This window comes from Pristis pectinata, chromosome 9, assembly GCF_009764475.1.
Source record: "Pristis pectinata isolate sPriPec2 chromosome 9, sPriPec2.1.pri, whole genome shotgun sequence".
NCBI lineage: Eukaryota > Metazoa > Chordata > Chondrichthyes > Rhinopristiformes > Pristidae > Pristis > Pristis pectinata.
Genome location: NC_067413.1, coordinates 87,378,273 through 87,405,832, shown reverse-complemented (window position 1 = coordinate 87,405,832; position 27,560 = coordinate 87,378,273). Strand labels below are relative to the sequence as shown.

At 39.8% G+C, this 27,560-nt stretch overlaps 1 protein-coding gene across 1 annotated transcript in view; it reads left to right on the top strand.

Annotated features, from left to right (window-relative positions):
- LOC127574061 (lethal(3)malignant brain tumor-like protein 4) overlaps positions 1-27,560 on the top strand; it is a 238,484-nt gene that overhangs the window by 158,006 nt on the left and 52,918 nt on the right. Inside the window, exons 19-20 of the mRNA XM_052022685.1 lie at positions 296-490; positions 9,687-9,760. Of these exons, the coding sequence (XP_051878645.1) occupies positions 296-490; positions 9,687-9,760 (269 nt within the window). The remainder of the gene's footprint in view (positions 1-295; positions 491-9,686; positions 9,761-27,560) is intronic.

Below are 27,560 nucleotides of genomic sequence, written 5' to 3'. Positions count from 1 at the left end.
TGTTCCTAATTCAACTTTACCAGACAACATCCTGGGTGCTTGTATCACACAATACCACAAAAATGCATTTTTAATACTGGGTCTGCTCTCATTGGGTAAGAGGGAATTCTGCATGTCTGTTCAATATCCAAGCTTGGCACTAAGCTTGAAACAGAAAATGTACCATATGATCATTCCTCGACTTCCTGCTTCAGATGCGGTCAGTCAAGTGGTTGAAGTCTGTGTTTCAAGAGCCTATGATTCCATAGATTTTGTTGGAAATCACATTGAACCTTTCTTGTTTCATATGTTACAGAAAATGCCCCACTCCTGGTTGTAATGGGTCTGGTCACATAACTGGAAAATACACTGCACATCACCGACTCTCGGGTTGCCCTCTAGCTGAACAAAACCAGTTCAAGGTCAAAATAGAACCACAGGATGATGATGGGCCCACTGATAATAAATCAGTATTATCATTTGTTCAACGCAAAAGGACAAAACAAAACAGGTAATAAAACATGTTAGTAGTTTAATAGGTAACAAAGTTTTATTGACTGAAACTGAAATACAACAACCACCTGATGTATGTCAAGAAAACATATTGATGAATGAGAGAGGTGTTCATTTGGAAAATAACGGTCTTTCCGAATGAATTTTAAGTTAAACCCAAGAAAATATTTTGAAGAGCATTATTGAGGACAGTCAGGCTACGCAATACTGCATCCTTGTATGGATTAACCTTTGATACTAATGAGCACATTCATACGTTGTTTCTGAAATCTATTTTTAATACGCTTATGGGATGTGGGGCCATTGGTAAGACCCACACTGCCACTTGGAATATTTATCTGCCTATTTTGCCAGTAATTTTTAAATAATCAGAAGTTTTTAAAAAATGAAAATCACAATGTTAAACATTTTAATTCCACTTATAATTAGGGCTTCTTAGAACAAGTACAACCACCTGATATATGTCAAAAAAACATATTGATGAATGAGAGAGATGCTCATTGACCCTAGCTCATATGGAAAAAAATGTATTTCTGAATTAATTTACATTGAACTTAAGGAAATATCTCTGTAAACTAAAGTAATTTTGTTTCTAGTACAGGTAGGCATGCTTCATTTGATATAAAAATATTTCCTTGTCAGTTAAATTTCCACAGAGCTATAGGAATTGTTTTCATCCCATGGACTTCATCATCCCACACCATCTACAGAACTATGCTTTGTAAAAGTTTAGGTCAGCTGATATCTACCCTTCATTGGCTTATTCTGAAAAATGCTTTTAAGCTTTTCTCTTCGATTGATTGATGGCCGCATTATCCAGTTTTATTTTATACATGAGGAAAAGAGTCCAATCCCTATTTACTGGCTGTCCAAGTGTTCTCTTAAAAGGTGTTTCCTTCAAGTTATCAGCAGTTTTCAGTTTTATTTATAATTTAATGTGAAGAATTCATTTATTTTTCACAGTACTGTTCTACATAGTGGTTCACAATACTCTTTCCCAATCAGATGAACTCCTGAGTTGACTGGACTTTATTCTTTGACCAGAGTCATTTCTTAATTGAAACTAGCTTTCAAACATGAACCTCATTGTTGTGTATTATTTAATATATTTCTTTCTGAAGTACAAAGACTGCACATAAAGCTGTAATTTAACTACTCAAGGAAACACTGGCACATTCTGACATACATCCAGTTGAGCATAAATATAATCTATGAACAGGTTCAGATAATGAAAAATCATGAAATTCCATTCTCCCTTAGCATTTATGGCCGTTAGAAGGTCACGGAGGTCTTAACCTTACAACAAGCTCCCAAAGCATTGCTATAGAATTGATCCAACATGCATAACATTAGTCCCATGAGTTCTAAAAGAATGATGCAATTGATTTTTAGCCCATCATGTTAAAACGTTACCTCATCATTAATTTGCCAGATATTAGCTGACTGTCATTATTCTGTGTTATTCAGAATGAAGTTCAATGTAATGTTAGCTAAGACTGTTAGCTGCCTTTATCCCAGAATAAATGATTCAGAATAATAACTGCATATTCGTTACAATAAATTTTCCTGTTGACTATTGTGATTTCACTGATACATGAACCATGTCCTGTCAACCGATGGAACTTCTGAGGAAAATAGGGGGAAAAAAATGTTTAAGCCTGTGAAAAGCTGTCAATAGAATCATACAACACAGAAGCAGGCCCTTCAGCCCACATTGTCCATGGCAATTATTTCTGTCATTGTATGCAGCCAACAGGTTCACCATAAACTGAAATATAACTTATTTCACCATAAGCTGAAATATAACTTATTTCACCATAAGCTGAAATATAACATATTTTGATAAATTTGCAAGACATCTCTGCAGGAGTTCCTCAGGTAGTGTCCCTGGCCCAACCATCTTCAGCTGCTTCATAAATGACCTGACTTCAATCATAAGGTCAGAAGTAAGGATGTTCGCTGATGATTGCAGCTTCTCAGACAATGAAGTGGTCCATATCCAAATGCAGCAAGACCTGGACAATATCCAGGCCTGGGCTGATAGGTGGCAAGTAATATTCACCCCACACAAGTGTCAGGTAATGATGATATCCAGCAAGGGAAAATCTGGATATTACCCCCTGATATTCAGTGGCATTACCGTCACTGAATCCCCACACTATCAATATCCTGGGGGTTACCATTGACCAAAAACTGAAATGGAGTAGCCAATAATACAACGTGGCTACAAGAGCAGGTCAGAGGCTAGGAATCCTGCTTTGAGTAACTTGCCTCCTAACTCCCCAAAGCATATGTCCCATATACAAGACTCAAGGAGTGTACTGGAATACTCCCCACTTGCCTGGATGAGTGCAGCTTCAACAACACTCAAGGACCTCGACACCATATAGGAAATACCAGTTGATAGGCACCCCATCCACAACCATTCATTTACTCCACCACCAATGCATAGTAGCAGCAGTTTGTATCTTCTGCAGGGTGCACTGCAGCCAACTCACCAAGACCCTTTAGACAGCACATTCCAAACCTACAACCTCTACCAACTAGAAGGAAAAGGGCAGCAAAAGCATGGGAACACCGCCACCTGGAAGTAGCCCTCCAAGCCATACACCATCCTAACTTCTAAGTATAATATATTTGTTCACTGTTGCTGGGTCAAAATTCTAGAATTCCCTCCCTAACACCATTGTGGGTATACCCACACCTCAAGGACTGAAGCGGTTCAAGAAGGCAGGTCATCACCATCTTCTCAAGGGCAATTAAGGATGCAAAATTAAATGCTGGCTCAGCCTGTGAAGCCGATGTGCTTTGAATTAATAAAAAATTAAGAATGGGAAGATTGTTCCAGTGGGAACTTATGGGCTTGTGCTAAATATATTACAAATGCAACTGAATCAGATAGTGATGCTCTTTCAGTTGACCTCAAATCCTGTCATCTGCAGCATGGTCCAGAATTTGGCCATGAGAGAAAAGCTCAGAATTAAAGTGTATGACCATGCGATCAAACCACTAGCAGAATAACAAAGTGTCAGCAGTGAGGTAGCATTGAAAATACCAGTTTAGGAAATGAGATTTATTTGTCTGCTTCTAATTCCACAAGGCTACCAAGGATCCCCACTCTTTCTTAAAGGTTCATAACCCCTTTGCCAAATATAATCCAAATATAATCTACAAATATAATCTAACTTCTTTAAAAACCATTCCTAGATGAAAATGATAGGAAAAGGGAATGAAAACTGGTATAGTATCCTACCTTTCACAACCCTAGGATATCTCCAAAGACTTCACAGCTAAGGAAGGGGAAAATTTCATGAATAAATATATTTAATATGTTGTGTCTTTAATGATGTTGAGGGACGTATGCTGGCCAGAACACTGAGAACTCTGCTCTCTTTTGAATACACTGTTCAAATTGGCTAATGTCTCTTTTTAACATTTCATACAAAACATGAAATCCAGGTCGGAGTGGGAGTGGAATGGAGAATAAAAGTGATGAGTAACCGGAAGCTCAGGGTGGCCTCGTGGAATGAAAAGAGGCGTTCTGCAAAGAGGTCAGCCAATTTGCTGACAGAGGAGCAACACTGAAGAAGCGGTGGGGCTAACAGAGGGGCACTCTGAGGGATTAGCAGCACTGAGGGAGCAGCCAGATTGATGGTGAGGTAGCAGCTGGGCTGACTTTTGACTGACTGGCACAGTGCCAGCAAACAGACCTTAAACTGTACTTGATATGTTGAGTGTTGTATCCTGGATGACATCGTACATATGAATGAGGTCACTTGGCTCCTCGAGCCTGCTCTGCCATTTAATATCATGGCTGGTCTGATTATAACCTTAACCCTGCCTTCCCATCTACTTGTGATAACTTTTCAGTCAACTTCCCCAACCCTCCCAAGAAACTTCTGGCTCTCTTTCTTTCAATGCAAAGTCACACCATCATTTGGATGATTGTCCTTCTGTCTCCTTTGGGCATGCAAATTTACTCATCTGCTGAGGTCAGAAGTTTGATTCTTAGTTTGTCATCACCAATAGCAGCCCTCTGCACCGTTAGTTGAACTCTTCTGTCAAACCGATTTGAAACCAAGTAAATTATGTTCAGAAAATGAACCAGTAATTGACAATAACACGAGTTCAGGCGGGTGTAGGTGATGAGGGGGAGAGATGAATGACATGTAGTGCATATCAAGCAAACACAAATTATCCAAGTTTCATTAGCTTGATTCGGAAACTGTTGTGTTTTTCTGTGTTCAGACAGTCAAGTGACCAAAAAAAACAAGTCGAGCAAGGGCTAAATAGTGGCAGTGTTGGAAAATATGTATTATTTTAAGAAATTATGTCTAATTTCATCTGTAAGCAGTTTAAACACAATGAAGGGACATTGTTCTGATATAAACGCAAGCAGCTATAGTCTCCTGCACTAATGAAGTCTAAAAATTATTTCAAGCAAATGTAAAGCCACAAATTATATTTCCAAGTATTTTAATTAAAGGAATATCATTGGCTTGTTGTTCAAATGCAACAGAAAAGAACTAGATTGTTAATAAATTCCAGTACTAGTGCCTTCAAAAAGTGACTAACATATGAATATCTGATTAAACTACATTTTCATACAAGTGGCCCTGAGAGTCACCCAGAAGTGATTTGAATTTAGAGTCGCAATCTCCATTTGATAAAATTGTGCATCACTGTTCCAAGTGATCGTAGTCACAGGTGTGGAAGTATTGTAGAGTTGCTGCAATGCATCTTGAAGATGGTGTACTCTACAGTAGTGGATAGGGTCCTAATTAAGTGGATTGCCTTGTCATAGATGGCAGCAAGCTACTTGAGTGTTTATCTCAAGCTGCACTCATCCAGATAAGTGTAGGGAGTGTTCAATTAGACGAAAAACACTATGATGCTGGAGGAACTCAGCAGGCCAGACAGCATCGGTGGAGAAAAGCAGGTGGTCAACATTTCGGGTCAGGACCCTTCTTCAGGACTGAAGAGAGGAAAAGGGAAAGTCCAGTATATAGAAGGGAAAAGCAGAGCAGTGATAGGTGGACAAAAGAGGGGAGGCGGGGTGGGCACAAGGTGGTGATAGGTAGATGCAGGTAAGAGATAGTGAAAGGCAGGTGCTGGGGAGGAGGGGAGAGCAGATCCACCAGGGGGTGGGTCAGAGGTAAGGAGAGAAAAAAAAGGGAATAAAAAAAGAGAGAGAGGCTAGGAAAGGGAAGAAAAGAAGAAGCATGGTTGGGGGGGGGATGATATGGGGAAGGGATGTGAGTGTTGAATTCTTCCACTTTAAGTAATCCCCACACCCTTTCCCCATACCCCCAACCATACTACCCCCCCCCCCACACCACCATACTCTTCTTCCCTTTCCTAGCCTATCTCTTTTCTACCCCTTTGTTCCCTCTCTCCTTATCTTTGACCAAACCCCTGGTGGATCTGCTCTCCCCTCCTCCCCCACACCTGCCTATCACTATCTCTTACCTGCATTTGCCTATCACCACCTTGTGCCCACCCCACCTCTCCTCTTTTGTCCACTTATCACTGCTCTGCTTTTCCCTCCTATATATATATATTGGGCTTCCCTTTTTCCTATCTTCAGTCCTGAAGAAGGGTCCTGACCCAAAACATTGATTGCCTGCTTTTCTCCACAGATGCTGCCTGGTCTGCTGAGTACTTACAGCATTATAGTGTTTTTCATCTAGATTCCAGCATCTACAGTCCCTTGTTTCTCTGTGTTCCATTAGACTCCTGACTTGTGCCTTATAGGTGGAAAAGATTTGGGGATTCATGAAGCAAGTCACTAGCTGTAGAATATTTAGCCTCTTAGCTGCTGTTTATGCTATAGTATTTATGTGACTGGTCCAATTAAGTTCCTGGTCAATGCAATTTGAGGTGCAGAATTGCCTTCTGCTTGTAATTTGCATCAGATTTGCAGGATTAGTGTTTTTTCTCTTTTCATTGGCTGTGTGTGAAATTGGGAAATTAGTCATCCAGCCATCAAATTAGTCCAAAGATGGAAGCCTCTAAGGTTATAAAGGTACAAACAGATCTTATTACTTGCAAAAATCTTCGGTAATTCACAGTATACCCTGAAAAACACACAAGTAGTAATTCCAAGGCTATAATAATGTTGTAACCAGTCAATTAAATTAACTGAATGTTTATTTAAAACTTGCTTATTTATTACATTGCATTTTCCTCAATTCCTTTGCATTAAAAAAAATTGCAAAAGAACTTGGTAATTAAATGTTAAATTCCACAAAGATTCTAACTCAAATTATTTAGAGTGGTGACAAATTTCACAACAGTTGTCTTCATGTTGTACTTTTCTAGTTCTCTCTATCTCTCTCAACCTTCTTCTTGTTTCTTCTGTTCAAGACTGCTTAGTTTTACTTTCACTTTATTTTCTATCTTTACTGCATAGCCATGAACTATTGCAATACCTGTGAGAGACTAAAGAACTTGGTGCTATACTTAACACTTGAGTTGAAAGCAAGCAATGGATTGGGTTAGGAAGATTACTGGAAGAAAGCAGGGAGCTCAGAACATCAGGGAATGGGTGGCTCTAAATCACAACTGGTCTGCTAATCCTTTTATTTGCCAATAGGGTGCAGTGCCACTTCTAAGACAATTAGACACTTCTAAGACCCTTCCTTAACCTGCCCTACCCGACAAATCCACAAAGAAATATAGGTATGGACAAAGAAATAAACAGCATCAATCTAAGCAGGGTTAACTTCCAGTATTGACCAGCTAGTAGAATTAACTATTATCTCCCTTTCAGAAAAGGCAGTTATTATTTCCTGAAACTACAGGTGGTGACCTTACTCTTTTCCCTGCTCTAGCAATGCTAGCTGTAAGATCTTTAGGAATGGGAGGGAACAAAAGGGTGTGTTTCCTTCCCAGCAACCCAAATGTGTTCCTTCCTTTGACCCTGCAAATTTGAGCAGATGTGACCAATCAAAATCATTGCAATTACTTTTCTAGGAAACATGAGGCATTCATTTTTGTGATAATATTGTAGGGCTGGAATAAGCACATTGCTACTATGCAAGCTCAGAATTCTTGACAGCAATTTCCCTTCCAAATACAGCATTGAAAGTTGAAGGAATGTTTAGACAGTCACTAATTAAACTCTACACTCATTCACACTCCTAAGATTTATACTTTCCCAGGATTCTTTCCTTGTCCGGTAGGTATCTAAAAGTGGGATAAGCAAGGCCTGAGTATCTGGCCAATTTCATCTTTATAGCCATGTATAAGATTACAGTTGGTCCAGGAAACTAGAAGCAACAACCTTGAGGTCTCCCTTGGAGGGCAAGGGTCTTGTAGTAACTTTATTTATCTCTCAACTCCAGCCTCCCTTATTTTCTTGTATATAGCTCTCTGAGGAATCGAATCAGAATCAGATTTATTATCACCAAGATATGATGTGAAATTTGTTGCTTTGAGGCAGCAGCACAGTGCAAAGACATAAAAAATCTATAAATTGCAAAAACAAATAAATAGTCCAAAGAACATTTTTGTCTCTATGAGTATAAGAACATTGGTTTCCCTGTGGAATTGCCAAGATTATGTAGCTAGGCAATGCTGGGTGCTCTTAGTGGTGTCAAACTTGTTGGATTGTACTATGTAGAGTGGATAAACACCAGGTGAAAGAACTGGGTTATGATTCTGGTGTTGTCAAAGGGACAGACAAAAGTTCTGGAACAATCCCAGTCCTAATGCTTTGGTTTCATTTGCAGGGAAGGTAATGTACATTTGTAGGAACATTGTAGGAAAATATTCCTCATTGGTATCATCTGGTTGGAATGAATGAAGAATTGGTGTTGTTATGTACCTTGTTAAAAAAGTGATTGATTTCTAATTTCTGAAATGCAAAAAGCAAGCAAACCCTGGAAGATAAATCTAATGAAGTCAGATATAGTTGGTTAAAATTGTTCCTGCAGCCTCATATAATTCAAAGTAGGCCAGTTTGATTAATTCAGATAGATGCTTAATTTGATCTCCTTTATAATGGCATGGATATCAGACAAAGTGGGACACGTCTTCAATGTTTTATTTGCTGTCCATCTAAATAATTTGTCACTTATGATGCAGCTATTTATCATGTAACGTTCTTCATCATTACAGTCATATTGAAAAGTCTCTTTCATCGTTTTGAAACATTGATTTATGAAATGTTATGGCACAGAAATGCTTCTTTTGGTTCTTCAGACCTAGCCAGTAACTCTGCTAGCGTCACTCTAATTCCAGCCTCCTCTTTAGCCCCATTCCCTTTAATATTCCTCTTTTTCAAGTGAGAATTGTTTTAAAAAGTGTTATGACAAGATTCTATGTTATAATCATCTACTATATAAAGATTGATCCCAGATTCAGTGTTTAAAATTAGAATACATTTATGCAGTAAGTTAAGGAAAAGGAAGTATATCTTAACTGGTGAGTTCTATTAAAGGAGGAATAAAGACACCAGGAAAGCTGAATCATCATTTTTCTATTCTAAACAGCATGGAATACAAAGAACAAATGTGACGTTGGCCTTTTACAAGAATTGCTCTAATTTTTTCCCCAGTCATTTAAATTTTTCAGTGATTTTAATTATTAGCCTTTTGTTATTTTTCTGATGCAGTAAATACTGTCCAGAGCTACACTACTTATCAGATTCCTTATCCAGATAGCATTGAATAACTCAGTCAAGTCTCCTGGTAACCTTGCAGCAGCTGTGGAAAGAAAAATAAAATTAGGTTTTCAGGTTGACAGTTTTTCATTTGAATTAAGGTTAGCAACCTGAAATGTCGACTCTCTATCTCCATATTTGCTGCTGGATCTGTTGAATATTTGACATATTTTCTGTTTTTATTTCAGATTTCCAGCATCTGCCATTTTGTTTTGGTTTTCAACTTATATTAACCTTCTCAGGTTTGATGGAATGCTACTTTATAACATCTAAAATATGGAGAGAGAACTTTAACGGGATGAAAGATTGTCGACCTGAAATGTTAATTCTGTTTTGCTTACCACAGCTGCTGCAAGGTTACCAGAAGACGTGATTAAGTTATTCAATACTATGGAAGAACCTGAAACATTAACTGTTTTTTTAACCTCTGTTTGTCTTTCACAAATGCAATCAGTTAGCTTATTTTTGCTATTGTGATTAGTTTTACTACAAAGGAGAAAGGACTGAATTTTTCTCTGTTATCGGCTAGGCTAACTCGACCAGCAAAATATTTGAAAATCAAAGAGAATGCAGATGATATTGACCTACACAGTCTACTCAAAGGTAATAAATCTTGTGGAACTACATTCCTTAAATATGAAGTTATAGCTGTAATTCACCAGAATAAGAACTGTTAAAAATATCAAGTAAAAAATCCTGCACCATGATGAGAATCAGACTTGTCCCATTCTTGCAATCTTCAGATCCCAATCAGATAATTGTGTAGCCCTTTTCTCTAAAGGTGTAACTGACAGCACCTGAGACTCATCCAAAACATCCCACTTTTATTTGTGATGCGTGTGTGTGTCCGTCCGTCCGTCTGTCCATGATCTTGCAAGTTATTCCTCCTTCAGCCTGCTTGACTGCTTACACTGACTGGTAGGCAATTGACTCCAAGGGTGGTACCCTTGAAGCATCTGGCTGGCAAAGTGATATGGGTTGACTCAATTGCTGATTTTTCCATAGGGAAAACACCCATGACAAATAGAAGAGATAAAATTAAGTTTGCTCTCATACTACTGGATTTCCTTTGGTAAGGTACCTCTTGAACATTATTGGTAAAACCCTTGACTTTCTTATACATATGAGATTCCTTGTTGTCTGGTTTCAGAAAGTCTATGCTTTATTATCAGTTTTGTTTAACTTAGGTTGTAAGGTATATATTAAATGTGGTTGTTGTGCAAGACGCATGAAACATTAACTGTGCCAAAGCAATTTCTTTGACTTGAAAGACCTTACAGTACTTTATCCTAAGCCTTACCATGGTACCTAGCCTGCTCTAAGTCTGGCTATAGGAAAAATGGGAGCAGCGTAATGTTGACTTGCACTCGGCAGCAATTAAGATATAAAAAAATCAACTTTTTTTAGTAAATGCTATGTTCATGGAAATGGAAGACAAGCTATGCTGGGCACAGAGGTTTGGATGACATTCCTAAGTGCAAAAATAATTGTGATTTCTACGTTGTGGGTTTCCTTTCAAGTCAGGATCTTTTGACTGTATTGGTTATATTAGTGACATGCCCGGAGAGCTTTGCTTGTCAGTCAAAGGGGATGCTTAAAAAATCTGAGAATTTCTATTGTATGATTCAACCACTCTTCTATCTATGGGTGATGAAGTTTAGATAAAGATGTCAATGTCATGTCCCCATCACAGTTTCTTCATCCAGTGCTCTCCTAACACATCCACCACAGACTCCAATGCTCGCTTACGTGTTACTCTCTGTACTCTTCCCAAGAATGTGCTCCAAGTGTTGTCCACTCTATGTGTGATGAAGGCGTTATAGATATCAATCCTGAATTAATTTTATATTAGCTTAAAGATATGTTCCTTGATCAACTCCTTAAAATTTAACATTAATTTCTATAATGTGATTTCTTTTGTTCCTTTAACTATATTCTCTACTGCTGAACGATTGTCTTTCCAAGCTGAAAAGCCAAAGACTGAGAAATTTTAGCACCACTGCAGCTTGCCAGCAGAAGAGAGGAAAGCCATTTCCTGTTCTAAAGTTGTCAGACAGGTCTGGGCTTGGAACAGTGAGATATGTCTATCCTGGGGCCTGGAGTTTCATTTTTTAATTCCTCCTTTTGGTGCATTATATACAAATTAGCAATTGTTTTCAAGATATTAATATCCATTTGTATATTCATATCAGCTCATGGCAGTTTCAGACTTCTTCACTAGATGATTTAAAATCATGCAAACCAGCACACTTACAGCACTATTCAAGTACATGAGAACATACCACCAAATTTTGGAAGTCTTATGCTAATTTTATATGGGGTAAAATATGCAAGTCGCAAGTTATATTTACATCCCCTCACATTCTGCTCTATTATTGAATTTCTTCAGTTTTCCTGTACATAATCTCCAGTACTCTTAATTAGCCCTGTGGTTCTTGTCCACACTCATTCCAAAGCTTGGATGTCTTCCTTGTTTTCAGCAAATCCGAAATGGCTACAGAAGTCATTGTGCACTCTGACTTGGATATTGTAAAGCTTCTTCACAATCCTGACTTGCATTTCATTATTAGGGATGAAGAACTCAGCCTTGTTCTGCATTGGTTGACCATATTGACCTAGAAATTTCATTGTGTAGGGATGTGGCAATGACACCCCTAATTAGTCAGACTGCTAACCCTGATCTAACAATCCATTGATATGACTTCAAACCCCATCTTGGCAGCTCTGGAATTTAAAATTGATTAATTTTCTGGAATGAAAATTAGCAACAATGAAACTACCAGATTGTTGCAAAACCTCCACTGGTTCTCCTATATCCTGCAAGAGGAAATCTGACATCCATATCTGCTCTTTACATTCAAGGCAGGGGATCAAACCCGATTCAGTGAGCAATGCAGAAGAACATGCCATGAACAGCAGCAGGTGTACCTAATAGTGAGATGCCAACCTAGTAAAGCTACAGCAAAGGACCACACGTATGCTAATCAGCAAAACCAGCATGCAATGGACAGAGTTTTGTAATTGCAAAGCCAGCAGATCACTTCAAGGCTCTGCAGTCCTGCCAAGTCTCACCAATTGCATTAGGCATTTAAGCAGCCAGCAGATTCAGATTAATTTATTGTCATATACGCCAGAGTGCAATGAAATTCGTTGTTCGCATGAAACTCACAGAGTAAACAGTATTCATGACAATAATAAATACAACAATAAGTACAGAAAAGAGCGCAAAACAACAGAATGCTGCAAAGTACAGTGGTGCAAACTGAGGTAGTGCAAAAAGAACTGCTAAAGTGACAATAACGGAAGAGATAGGATTGAAGATTTGAGAACATGACAACATCACCAGGAAGGGGATGTGAAAGAGGTGATTGGTTCAGCAGTCTGATAGCAGTGGGGAAGAAACTGTTCTTGAGTCTGGTCGTCCGGGCTTTCAAGTTCCTGTATCTTCTCCTTCAGGAAATCCCCATCTCCAACAGGAGCAGCTCCTCCATGTGAAAGTTAATGTCTGCAACTATGTTCAACCAGAAGTTCCAAATTGATGATCCATCATGTTTTCCTGCTGAAATCTCCATCATAGAAACCAGTCTTTAATTCACACCACATGATATTGAGAAATGGTTGAGAACACTGGATACAGCAAAGACTATGGGACAAGACAGCCTCCCAACCACAGTACTTGAAGACTTGCTCTCCAGAACCAGCATCTCGAGCCATGCTGTTGCAGTTCATTTATAATATTGGCATCTACACAACAAATTTCTCACGTGTCCTGTAAATGAAAAGTAGAAGTCCCACCCAGATATTTATTACAAATCAGTCAATCATCAGCAAAGTGACAGAAGGTTCTGTTGAGCAACACATAGTCTCCAATAACATGTTCACAGATGTCTCATTTGGATCTCATCAGGACCACTGAGCTCCAAACCTCATCACAGCATTGGTTCCAACATCAGCCAAGTTAGATTCCAGAGGTGAAACTGAAATGGAGGGTGTAGCCACCTTTCCCTGATATTCATTGGCACTACCAGAAACTCAACTGGACCGACCAGAAATATTGTGGCTGCAATAGCAAGTTACAAGCTGGGTATCCTGTGGCAAGTAACTCACCTACTGACACTCCTTCCCCGCCAGTCCTATTATTGCCATTTGCAAAGCACAAGCACGATGCAATACTCTACAGATCATACTGCAGTTACTCACCTACATCACCTTCCAAATCCAAAAAGAATGAAGGCAGCCAAGACCTGGGAACATCACCACATGTGGGTTTCCTACAAGGTCACACACCACTCTGACTTGGAAATATATCACCATTCCTTCATCATTGCTGGCTCAAAGTCCTGGAACTCGCTACCTAATAGCACTGTGGAAAACCCTTCACTGGAAAAACTGCAGCAGTTGAAGAAAGTGGCTCGCCATCACCTTTTCAAGGACAATTAGGCCTTTGCCACATTCCACAGAATTAATTTTAAAAAATTGTGTAGCTAGTTTTGAATTTTTGTTCCAGTGTTACATGCATCTGTGCATCATGCATGTAGAGGTCTCAAGGTATAGTATATGTGGCGTGGTCAAACAGCATGTTATACTTGTTGGAGTTGCTCAAAATTGTTCTATGCTGATGGACCTTACACACTGAACCAGCCCATCAGAGGGTTGAGAACTGGTGTGGTGTCAGTTACATGGAGTCTAAAGTGTCTATCTTCTTGCAGGTAAGTTCTTTAGACATCAGATTAATTCTTTCTGTGCCCCACCCCACCTCCAGTCATTTCCTTGATTAATTATCGCTAAACCTCTTGATCATCATTTTCCAGACTGATAACTTAAAAATTTATTTTATTCCCCCACGATCATCTTTCCCCAACCCCAGGAACGCACAGCGACCTTTTCTCCCCTCTTGTTCTTTTTCCTTCCTCTGGATCTCAGTTCACGGTCAAAAGACTTTTGTGCATGTTTAAGTGTGCAAAGCCTGTTGTCGCTAACAAAGCATTGGACCAAGGTTGAGATGGAGAGGTGCTGCCAGGGCTCCCCTGTGCATTGTAACATATGTTTGGATACTTGAGAATTTTAAGCCCATTGAGTGTATTTGTACTCCATGGTCTCTTTCAGCTTCACTTACAGCTCCTTTGATATCTTTTAATGGAGCATGTGTCTTGCTTATGTTTTCTTCCAAGAACACTTATCTATATTAAGCTTATTCAGCCATTGCTCTGTCACCTCAAATTTCTTGTCAAATTCATTGTGTGATCTCCTGTTCTATTCCCCCATTTAATTTCAGCTGCAGATTTATTCAGCATATTTTGAATTTCCCAATCCATTGGAAATGGTAGCAGTCCTAGATGCCTGTGATATTCAGCTCAGTAATTTTTTCCATCTAAGCCTTGAACTAGTGCCTATTGTTTTCTTTTTCAATAAATCATTATCCAAAATTTGCCATAAATATCTACACATTTGAGTGTAGCTAATAACTATTCATGTGGTGCTTTCTTGAGTCTCTGTGCAGCATGCAGCTTGGGCTAGTAGGGTCATCTTTCCCTGTATCCATGCTATGTATGTGTTAGTTTGGACACTTTCGGACAGTTACAAAAAAGCAATTTTACTCAAATATATTCATCTACAATGTGTTCTTTTGCAATAGAAAGCTTGCATGTCATTCACTATCAGTGAAATTAAACCTGCAGCTGCTTGTAGACTCTCATGTCCTTTTTAATCTCTAATTACCTTTTATGTGTTTGTATTAAACTGATAATTGCATTGACAGTAAATTACCACCATTTATCTAAAAGGCACATTGGAGATCCTTTGCATTGCACCATAAACTCTTGGGAATTTGTTGACTAATATTCCATATAAGATGAGTGTTTGATCCTAACTATACCCCTGGGAGAAATGCTTGGCACAGACAATAATGTAAATTTCTAATTGGAATTATTAACCAATAAACACTTAGTCATTTCTTGTTTGTCTTAAACAGGTTAACATCCGTGCCCAAAGCAACATTATTAAAACAAGTTAAGCTAGTATCACTCTAAGGCAAATGCACTTCCCCACAGAAGTAGGAAATTAGTACGCTGATCACTCTAAGCAGTTTTCTTTAACGTTACCAGTCAAGGAGTATTAAAGTCAAACTTCTAACAGCAGGTTTCTGATCAACCCAATGAGCCATGAAGGTGCATGTGAAGAAAAGAATTAGAATCAAAAATATAGGTAAAAATGAAAAAAAAATGAAAAAGTCAATGTGAAACATAATAATTGGAAACTTTACCAAAATAGCTTTCTAAATAGCTTGCCTATACTTTCCCTGTCTCTGTAGCCCCTTTTCAGTCTTAGAGCCCTTTTAGAACTCTGAGCTTTCCTCCATTTCTGGCTTTGTGAACATCTTTGATTTTTATTGTTCCACCATCATCAACCATGATTTCAACTCCCTTAGCCCAAAGTTGTGGAATTACCCCCAGAATCTGCCCTAGTAGCTCTTTACATGGCTTTGTTTTAGTTTGTTAATGTCTCTGTGAAGGGCCTTGGGATGTTATATTGCACTAAAGGCATTAAGTCATTGCAATTGTTTGTGGAGACACAAGAGACTGCAGATGCTGGAATCTGGAGCAACAAACAATCTGCTGGAGGAACTCACTGAGTCGAGCAGCATCTGTCTGGGGAAAGGAATTGGTGACGTTTTGGATCCTGAAGCAGGGTTTCAGCCCGAAACGTCGACATTTCCTTTCCGCACACAGATGCTACTCAACTCAGTGACTTCCTCCAGCAATTTGTTGTCGTTGTTGACTGTAAATCATTTTTCACATTCATCACACGTCTGGGTGACGGAGCTGTAAGCCTGAAATAAAGCTCCTGTATCATCCTTTCCATCATTTTAGATCCACAAAACACTTGATTCAACAAACTGCAGCAGCTGAATCATATTACACAAAAGCAGGTTTGCAGACATACTATGTCAACGTTTATTGTTACCTGTATGGTATAAGACTTTTCTGTATTACATGCTGCTTTAAATTTGAATGATTTCTAAAACTCAGATTTGAGAGCTTCTCCTTGTATTGTATGCCCGTGTTGGGTTACTTTGGTTTGTTTCACAGAATTTATCTCCATTTTGCTGCATGAAGTATTAGGGTGGGATAAATTTCCAGCTGAACAATTGTTATTGATGGAACAATGGCCATGGGCCTATATATCCAGTCACATAGAACTAAGTTTTTTTAAGTGCTTCAATATACAATTTTAACTAAAACCTGATGTGACTAGTTATTGAGTGAACTAGCAGGGCTCTTCCTATTTTTGTTCCATTTCACCCATGCACCAAGCAACCATCCACACAAAAGCTGTTGGATATCTGTTGGGTACATGAAATAGCACGCAGGATGCAGAGGGTTGAGCCCTACTTCAACATTATTGAGATCCTGATTCTGCCTGGACCACCCTTCAATTTATTTCCTCCATCTGCTCCACGATGACAGAAGCTGCTGGACGTAATAAAAAAAATAGGACAAGCCTGCCCTGTCATTCAATAGGATCATGACTGATCTGCCCACACCTCATCTCCCCTTGTGTGCCAATTCCCTGATCTTTCAAAAAATTTATCAACTCTACCCTTTTAAATACTCTCAATGATCTAGCCTACACAACCCTCCAGGGTATGGAATTCTAGAGATTCACCACCCTTTACAACAAGAAGTTCCTGTGCACCTCAGTTTTAAGTAGCATCCCTGTAATCATTTGAGGTTCTCCCACTCATAGAAACATCTTGGGACCTACCCTGTCATGCCCCCTTAGGATTTATATGTTTCAATGAGGTTAACATTCATTCTTCAAAAATGCAAAGAATCAAGATCTAATAGACAAATGTAGACAAAAGGTCTCTGTGTGGGATTCCATTTGAAAGGCCAGCTCTGTCATCATCTATGTATGCTTTGGCGGGTATGGGGGGGGGGGGGTCAGGGCTTGGGAGCTTTCTACAATGCAATATTGCTGCTGGGGGTCTTTGCACAGCAGCAGTCTTTAATATATCTATACCTGCACATTATAATTTCCAGCCCATGCTGTTTTGATTACAAATAGTTGTTTCATAGTATAAATACATGTGTAGTTGCAAGGATATAAAGTCACTGCATGTCACTGATCATTTCTTCGTAAGTGTGACCTATTATCAATAAAATTCCTGTAATCCAGGGCCCTTGAGACTTTGGTGATGCAAGACCAGCAGTTTTTCCAGATTGAATAGTTACCTTGATTATGATTTCTGTTCAACTGAAGTTGCAAGTGCCACCCATGCCTATTATTTGGAAAAAAGCCAGAACACATACAATATGTGGCTTGCTTTTGCTTAAATGCAAACGGTTAAAGTTATTTGCTGATATTAATCTACTTGGAGATGCAGTTTCACAGTGTGCAACATGGTACTGTGATGAGACACAGTGTTGCTTTTGGGATTCTGGACTGGCTCTTGTAGCATTACCAAGCATATGACTGATAATTTATCAAATCTCTTCAGCAATGAGTATTCAGATCTGAATGTGGTATATCTGCTCCAGATGTGATATTTGCACCAAGATTTAGCTGTTTTATACCCAGGTTTTAAAGCTTCCTTCTTGATGCATGAAGTTTGCACCAGACTATTGGTTTAATGTGTATGGCATTCAACTTCTTTGCTGTGGTGCCTTATAGAATCAATTATTTGCTATTCAAGATTAGTTATTATCAGATCCAGCCAAATTTTCAAGGAATATTTAGTTGAAGTCTTCTACAGAGCATTAATTTAGCATAGAATGTTTAGATAAAAGTGTATTACAGAGCTAAACATTAAAAAACTGAAGTCTGGGGATCATATAAATGCAAAGAATTTTTTTTGTTCAGATGATTGCATTGAATGATGAAGGAGAAAGAAAAACTGATTAGATCATATAATTAAGATAACTAATAATATCAACATAATGATCTTGCATTACAAAGTTCAAATTAAAGAACTAATTATAAATACATTTCTGCCACCACACATGGAGCTTCAAGCTGCTGAATGGATCATACAGCTTGGACTGCTGTTGCTATGGTGATAATCGCCATGTTGCCTCAAGAGCCTGACTTGCTTAGTTCTTAATCATATTTAATAATTACCATGTTTTGCACTCCTAGAAGTAGGGCACAGAGCCATCAAAATAAAATAAACATGTGTCTTTATCAATGAACATATATGCTTTTCGATAGACTAACTTCGAATTTAGACCATTCTACGTTCACATTAGAGGTGATCAAAGCTGTAAATTTAATTGTTATCAGAACCATTAACCATTATTAACCATTTAACTTCTGAAAGTGCATTGCTTTTGTTTAAGAAACCAATACATCATATACATAGCAAATACCTCATTCACTGGATGATATCTCAAAATGACTTTTATTTGCAGTAACCTCAAGTTCTATACCATTTCTAATGCTTGCATTTCACAAAGGGATCAGACTAATGGGGCTATTGAAGGGATCCAACCACTTAATCTTAAGTGGCCTCGTATAAAAGAAAAATAACTTGTAAAATTTAGGAAGATAGTTTACCAGACATTAAATATGAGGTAAAATAGATGTGAAGCAGGAAACAAAGTTAGTTTTCAACTTGCTGTTTGCATGTAAAGCAGATGTTGGGAACTGGGTGATTGTTAAACTGTCTAGATTTCATTTGCTTTACAAATGACAGGACAAAGGCAGAACAGATTCAAACATATTTTGAAGTATTAGGAATCGGCATATCATGGAATCAATTTTAACCAAACAAGAATGAGGCATGTGGAGACTTAAAATCAAGGCTGTGTCTGCCCTCCAGCTTGATGCTGTGCTCTAGTTGTTTATAACTTAACACCTTGATTTCAGGAGGCATGTGAAGCCCTATTAGTTCTCCTCAACTGAGTTGAAATATAAGCAGTGCATTTGTCATCCTAAAAGAGCCCCGCCAACTTGGGGGCATTACATGAGAGCATATCCAGGAAAGCGATTCCCCATAGACTGCTCCAGATCCCACAAAATAGTGTTGGATCTCTTCTACCTCGAGCTTTACTAAATTATAAGTCCTGCTAGAATTCTCCTTCACCACCCCTTCCAATCCATGCATTTACCTGTTTCTAGCCTGTTTCCTTAGCCTCAGTTGGTGATCTATAACCATTTAATTTCATATTCCAGGCCTCTTAATCGGATTTGTTGGTTTGAAGGGAAGCAATCCACGTCATTCACAGTATATTTCATGTTATATAAGTCCGTGACAATAAACCTGATTCTGATTCTGAATCCAGAACTATTGTAATGCAATCCTTGAGTAAAAATGGTGCAGGTCTTATACTGGCGAGAGAGAGAAAAGTGTGGCAGAAGGCATACTGGTATCACTGCGGTCTTATTGCAGTCTGTTTATGTGTTTACACCTGCTTCAGCAGAAGCACTATTCTGCCCCTTGGGGAAATCCTTAGAAAAATTGAGTAGTACATGGGGATCAATCCCATGCTGAACCGCCTGCATTTCACTCCATAATTCCTTGTGTCAGAAGGTTCAGGACTCCTGCATGAATGTTTAAATCCTGAGCTTGCAGACTTCACTCCAGTATTGAATTCTGCATGGAGTTGAACAGTGGGGGATAAACATGCTGTGATTCCTTGGAAGATCTGCTGATCTATGCAGTGATGAACTCAATGGAGAGGAATGACTGTGGGACAATGGGTACGTTTTGGTTAATTTATGTTTTTATAATTGAGCTCAGTTAAATAATTGTTTTAATAGTTTTCATTTTGTTAATATTCAATCATTTTAATGTGTTTTATTGAGGCATTGATTTTTAAATGTTTTTGAATGTTTCAATAATTCCATAATAGTTGATAAAGTCTTGAGGCATGGGTAGCTGGCTGTTGAAGTTTTTTTCAGCTGTATGGATGGCACAGATTGTTCTGGCCCATAGACATGGTGACATTACATCACACAAGCCATGGCCAATGCAGAGAGACTTGCCACTGAGAATGGAGATGGTTTCCGTTAGCAAATCTCATCAGTGGATCTGGAAACAGTAAGTTCATAGATGTCTCTAAGTTCATACGCGAGTTGCAAGCCTGGAGTAAGCACAGGTGGCATGCTGCTACCAACAAGTTCTGGCTCATTATTAAATAAAATGTTGGATGGCATTTGGGCAATACTTTACAAATGGTATTAGTCGGTATGTTGGTGATTCCTGAGAAGTGTAAACTGCTTTGTTTAAAAAACTGAATCAGAATCCGGTTGATTATCACTGACCTATCTGTCATGAAATTTGTTGTTCTGCGGCAGCAGTACAGTGAAAACACATAAAATTACTATAAATTACAAAATAAATAAATAGTGCAAAAAAAGGAATAACAAGGTAGTGTTCATGGGTTCATGGACCGTTCAGAAATCTGATAGCGGAGGGGAAGAAGCTGTTTCTAAATCCTCGAGTGTGGGTCTTCAGGCTCCTGTACCTCCTCCCCGATGGTAGTAATGAGAAGAGATGTTAAACATAACGAAAATTAAAGCTGAAAATAAAAACGTTCAAAGACTCAGCTGCCAGACTAGATGAGTATGTCACCACCATCAGTAACTTCATCAGCAAGTGTGTTGAGGACTGTGTACCAAAGAGGACAATCCGGGTGTTCCCAAACCAGAAACCAGGGATGAACCAGGAGATCCACTCCCTACAGAAGTCTAGGGCAAGTGACCCTGATCTTTACAAGAAATCGAGATACAACCTCTGTAAAGCTATCAGAGATGCCACGAGACAATATCAGTCCAAAATCGAGTCCCAGACCAGCCGTCAGTTGTGGCAGGGCTTACATTGCTATAACATGCTACAAAACAAAGTCAGGTGGCATCCTGACAACAGCACATCCCTTTCCGATGAGCTTAATGCATTCTATGCATGCTTTGAACAGAAGGGGATTGGAATGTCTCCACCCACCCCGACAGCCTCCAATGCACCTGAACCCATGGTCACCATTGAGGATGTAAGATCAGTCTTCCAGAGTGAACCTGAGGAAAGTATCTGGCCCAGATGGTATCCCTGGCTGTGTCTCCAGATCCTATGCAGATCAGCTGGCGGGGGTATTTGCAGACATTTTTAACCTCTCCCTGCTTCAATCTGAAATTCCCACCTGCGTTACATAAAACATAGAACACTTCAGCACAGTACAGGCCCTTCGGCCCACAATGTTGTGCTGACATTTTATCCTGCTCTAACACCTATCTAACCCCTCCCATATGCCACTATCATCCCAGTCCCTAAGAAAAACAAGATAACGTGCCTTAATGACTACCGCCCGGTGGCTCTGATGTCCACCATCGTGAAGTGCTTCAAGAGGCTGGTCATGGCACACATTAACTCCAGCCTTCCAGAAAACCTCAACCCACTGCAATTTGCCTACCATTGAAACAGGTCTATGGCGGATGCCATCTCCCTGACCCTACACTCATTTATGGAGTATCTGGACAGTAATGACACCAATGTTAGACAATTGTTTATTGACTACAGCTCTACCTTCAATACTATAATTCCAAGCAAACTCATCAACTCTGAGACCTGGCACTCAACACCTCCCTCTGCAACTGGATCCTTGACTTTCTGACCAACAGACCGCAATCAGTAAGGATAGGCAGCAACACCTCCAGCACGATTATTCTCAACACTGGTGCCCCACAGTGCTGCGTCCTCAGCCCCCTACTCTACTCCCTATACAGTCATGACTGCATGGCCAGATTATGCTCTAACTCCATCTACAAGTTTGCAGATGATACCACTGTAGCGGGCCATATCTCAAATAGTGATGAGTCGGAGAACAGGAAGGAGATAGAGAGCTTAGTAACATGGTGTCATGACAACAACCTTTCCCTCAATGTCAGCAAAACAAAAGAGCTGGTCAGTGACTTCAGGTAGGGGGGCAGTGTACATGCACCTGTCTATATCAATGTTGCTGAGGTCAAGAGGGTTGAGAGCTTCAAGTTCCTAGGAGTGAACATCACCAACAACCTGTCCTGGTCCAACCACTTAGACACCATGGCCAGGAAAGCTCACCAGCACCTCTACTTCCTCAGGAGGCTAAAGATATTTGGCATGTCCTCTTTGACACTCACCAACTTTTATTGATGCACCATAGAAAGCATCCTATCTGGATGCATCACGGCTTCGTATGGCAACTGCTCTGCCTGGGACCGCAAAAAGCTGTAGAGTTGTAGACACAGCTCAGCACATCACGGAAACCAGCCTCCCCTCCATGGACCCTGTCTATACTTCTCGCTGCCTTGGTAAAGCAGTCAGCATAGTCAAAGACCCCACCCACCTGGAACATTCTCTCTTCTCCCCTCTCCCATCAGGCAGAAGATACAAAAGCCTGAAAGCACGTACCACCAGGCTCAAGGACAGCTTCTATCCCGCTGTTGTAAGACTATTGAATGGTTTCCTAGTACAGTAAGATGGACTCTTAACCTCACAATCTACCTGGTTATGACCTTGCATCTTATTGTCTACCTGCACTGCACTTTCTCTGAGGCTGTGACACTTTACTCTGCATTCTGTATTGTTTTACCTTGTACTACCTCAATGCATTGTGTAATGAATTGATCTGTACGAACAGTATGCAAGACAAGTTTTTCACTGTACCTCAGTACAAGTGACAATAATAAACCAATTCCAATTCCAAATTATATTAATATTCCCAGGAGTTGATTAGATTAAATTTTACACAAAAAAAGATATCCAATGCATTCATAAAAGCTTGTACAGTGGCAGTGATTTAAAGATTTGTAGTGACTCCAAATCTGAACATTTTTTCAAATGCATTTGTTATGTTTTTGCTCTCTCTCTCTGTGGTTTGTGAAACAACTCTAAGTATGTGATGCATAAATTGATTTTCAGTAGATTAATGTGTGATACCAAATGCTTTTGAAAACAAAGGCATTATAGTATTGGAATGAATCCAATTATTGCCTCCATATTGCTCCAATCAAATAAGTTGGGTTTACATGCTAACATCTGAAAAGTAGACAAGGAGAAAATACAAAAGTGTCAAGATATTACTTTACATTGCAGAAGTGAATATTTTTATCCATGTACAGGCTATCCAACAGAGAAAATGAATATATATATTTACAGCATGGTGGGGTCAGTGCACCTTGGAGTGCACATAATTCTCCTAAGACAATTTACATTGTCTACCATTATTTCAGCCACTACATAACACAGAGTGCTGGATCTTTGGGGATAAGGGATTATTCATTGTTCAATGGTTCTGTGCGCTAATAAGTCTAACTGAACACTAGTACAATGACTAACACAGCACTCCAGGAGCCTGGTGGAGTATGGGATTGGGGTTCTCAAGTAGCCAGTGTCTGCACTGCTTTAGGAGTACTCTCCCCCTCAGTCACTTCTGCAAGCCATGGCCAATAGCGATGGTGAGAGCAGCAACAAGTGTGTACAAACTAGACCAAAGCAGTTAGAACATAGAACATAGAAAACCTACAGCACAGTTCAGGCCCTTCGGCCCACAAAGCTGTGCCGAGCATGTCCCTACCTCAGAAATTACTAGGCTTACCTATAGCCCTCTATTTTTCTCAGCTCCATGTACCTATCCAAAAGTTTCTTAAAAGACCCTATCGTATCCGCCTCCACCACCATTGCCGGCAGCCCATTCCACGCACTCACCACTCTCTGAATAAAATACTTACCCCTGATACCAATTGGAATTGGTTGGGCAGGATCCACAGAAAGTTGGACCATTCCTTGGCTCTCCATATCTGATTCCTAAGAAATAGGAGCAGGACTAGGCCATCTGGCCCGTCGAACCTGCTCCGCCATTCAATAAGATCATGCCTGATCTGGCCATGGACTCCTGCCTTTTTGCCTTTTCCCTATAACCCTTAATTCCCCTACTATGTATAAATCTATCTAACTGTGTCTTAAATATATTTAATGAGGTAGCCCCCACTGCTTCCCTGGGCAGAGAATTCCACAGATTCACTACTCTCTGGGAAAAGCAGTTTCTCCTCATCTCCGTCCTAAATCTATTTTCCCAAATCTTGAGGCTATGTCCCCAAGTTCCAGTCTGATCTACCAGTGGAAACAACCTTCCTGCCTCTATCTTATCTATGCCTTTCATAATTTTATATGTTTCTATAAGATCCCCTCTTATTCTTCTGAATTCCAGTGAGTATAATCCCAGGTGACTCAATCTCTCCTCATAGGCTAACCTCCAGAATCAACCTGGTGAACATCCTCTGCACCGCCTCCAAAGCCTGTATATCTTTCCTCAAGTAAGGAGACCGGAACTGCATGCAGTACTCCAGGTGCGGCCTCACCAGTACCCTGTACAGTTGCGGCATAGCCTCCCTGCTCTTGAATTCAATCCCTCTAGCTATGAAGGCTAACATTCCATTTGCCATCTGACCACCATCAGCACAATTCTCTACCCCACTGTTAGTCGAGGTTTTAAGTCTGCAACTCTCTCAGCCACATTACACTGTGGTGCCATGCTACTGTATGTGATCAGCTGTTGGACTATAGCATTGAGTCCAGGTGAATCTCTTACCTGAGAGAGCTGGGTGTATGGGTCTTCATCCTTGACGCTGGCAAATCACTGTAGCTGCAAAAAAACTATGACACAGAGCCACTGCTATACCGAACAATGAATCCAAACTTTGGCCTTCACCCTTGTAAGGAGTGGTGATGAAGACTGGAAGCCACTACGTACCTGCAGGCACAGGGCAGTGTGGAACAAGACTGGTGCTGGTATCATTGCTCATTAAAGGTCCAACATCAGATTCCATGAAGAAGAGTAGTTTTTCAATAAAGGTTTAAGGACTAGAAGGCTGACTGACCCAGACTGTTCCCTCTCAAACATACTCCCAATTTTAGAAAGCACTGGTACTTCTTGTAAAAATCCAAGTAGTATCGAGCAATCTTAATCTCTCTTGACTGGACAACCCCTTTATCCAAAGAATCAGTCTACTGCATCTGGATTACTGTGTGTGATTCTGGTCACCACACTATAGGAAGGACATGATTGCACTGGGGAGGGTACAGAGGAAACTCGCTGGGTTTGTTTGCCTTGCAGTGGAGGAGGCTGAGGGAAGGCATGAATGAGATGTGCAAAATAATGAGGGCATAGATAGGGTAGATGGTAAGAAACTTCCCCCCCATAACAAAGGTGTCTAGGACCAGAGGCATAAGTTTGAGGGGAGCAGTAGGAGATTTAGAAAGGATTTGAGGAAGAAGTTCTTCATCCAGAAGATGAAATCTGGAACACACTACCTGAGGGTTGATGGAATCAGGTACTCTCTCAACATTGGCAAATGGCTTTCAATCCAGATAAATGTGAGGTATTGCATTTTGGGAGATCACACTAGGGTAGGACTTGTATAGTAAATGGTAGGGTCATGGGGAGTGTTATGGAGCAGAGGGACCTAGGAGTGCAAGTGCATTGTTCACTGAAAGCGGCATCAGAGGTAGATAGGATGGTGAAGAAGGCGTTTGGCACGCTGGTCTTCATAGGTCAAGGCATTGAATATAGGAGTTGGGAAGTTATGTTCCAGTTATATAAGATGTTGGTGAGGCTGCACTTGGAGTAATGTGTACAGTTTTGGTCACCCTGTTATAGGAAAGATGTTATTAAACTAGAAAGAGTGCAGAAAAGATTTATCAGGATGTTGCCTGAACTTGGGGGCCTGAGTTACAAAGAGAGGTTGCGTAGACTAGGACTTTATTCCCTGGAACATAGGAGACCTTATAGAGGTATATAAGATCATGAGGGGCATAGACAGGGTGAAAGCACATAGTGTTTCCTGGGGTGGGAGAGCTAAAAACAAGAGGGCATAGGTTTAAGATCAGAGGTGAATGATCCAAAAGGGAGATCAGGAGCAGCTTCTTCATGCAAGAGGTGGTGCGTATTTGGAATGAGCTGCCAGAAATAGTGGTTGAGGCGGGCACATTAGCAACATTTAAAAGCCATCTGGATAAGTACATGGATAGGAGAGGTTTAGAGGGCTATGGGTCAAACACTAGTGGATGGGACTAGCTCACTGGGCAACACAATCGGCATGGGTGAGTTGGGCCGAAGGGCCTGTTTCCATGCTGTATGACTCTATGGTGCACATGCAAACCATAAGCAGCCAATAGCTGAATGATTTATGACAGAAATGACAAGGAAAACTTTATAAGGAATACTTCTACAGAATTATGTCCACAGTTTTCTCCATTAATAATGACATATGTTAGTTTTAGTTCTTATTTCATCTTAAATCAGAATCAGGTTTATTATCGCTGACTTAATATGACATGGAATTTTTTGTTTTGTGGCAGCAGTAAAGCACAAAGACATAAAAATTACTATAAATTACAAAGTAAATAGTGCAAAAAAATAGGAATAATGAGGTAGTGTTCATGAACTGTTCAGAAATCTAATGGCAGAGGGGAAGAAGTTGTTCCTAAATTGTTGAGTGTGGGTCTTCAGGCTCCTGTACCTCCTCCCCAATAGTAGTAACGAGAAGAGGGCATGTCCCAGTTGGTGAGGGTCCTTAGTGATGGATGCTGCCTTCTTGAGGCACCGCCTCTTGAAGATGCCCTCAATGGTGGGGAAGGTTGTGCCCGTGATGGAGCTGGCTGAGTCTACAACCCTCTGGAGCCTTTTGCATTATTCTCTATCGAAACATATTTAATGATGGAAATGACAAGAAGAGCTTAAAGGGATATGCAACAATGATTTGGGCACATAATTACTGACATTTAGTAATTTGCAAATGCTTCAAATCATTTTGTTTAGTAACTATTTTCAAGTTTTATTTAATTTTTTTTATTTTCTATTTTTGCTAAAATTTAAATGTAGTTATGTTACTTTTTGAAGTTTTATGTTGACTCTTAATCAATTTCATTGCTTTCATAGAACCTATCTAAAATGCCAAAACTGTGAAAGCACTCTATTACAGGCATTGTAATGATACCCCTACCATTTCATACTTTGAAGGGGAATGCAACTCAAAGCTTAATACCCAAGTAAGAAAGGCAAATAGGAGCTGTACTGGAAATGAAATGTAAACTTGCTCGGACTTCTAGCAAGCACGTAAGGTAACACTCTTTAAGAAATGCAAACATTACATGTTACAAGTGTAATCTTTTTCAAAACTGGAAGAAGCAATGCATGAACCCCAACATGAGCACTGACACCATTCCCAAGCAACATTTTACATTATCAGGAGTTGGCAGAGAAAATGGGAGCTACAGCTAAGAAATTAACCTTTTACTTAGTGTTAATATTATGTTACTTTCTATCTTTTTACATTCACTTCATGAAAACATATCTAAATTCCTTATGCATAACTCCCTTAAATTAATTTTGACTAGCCTATACTGTTAAGTTGGAGGACAATTCATGGA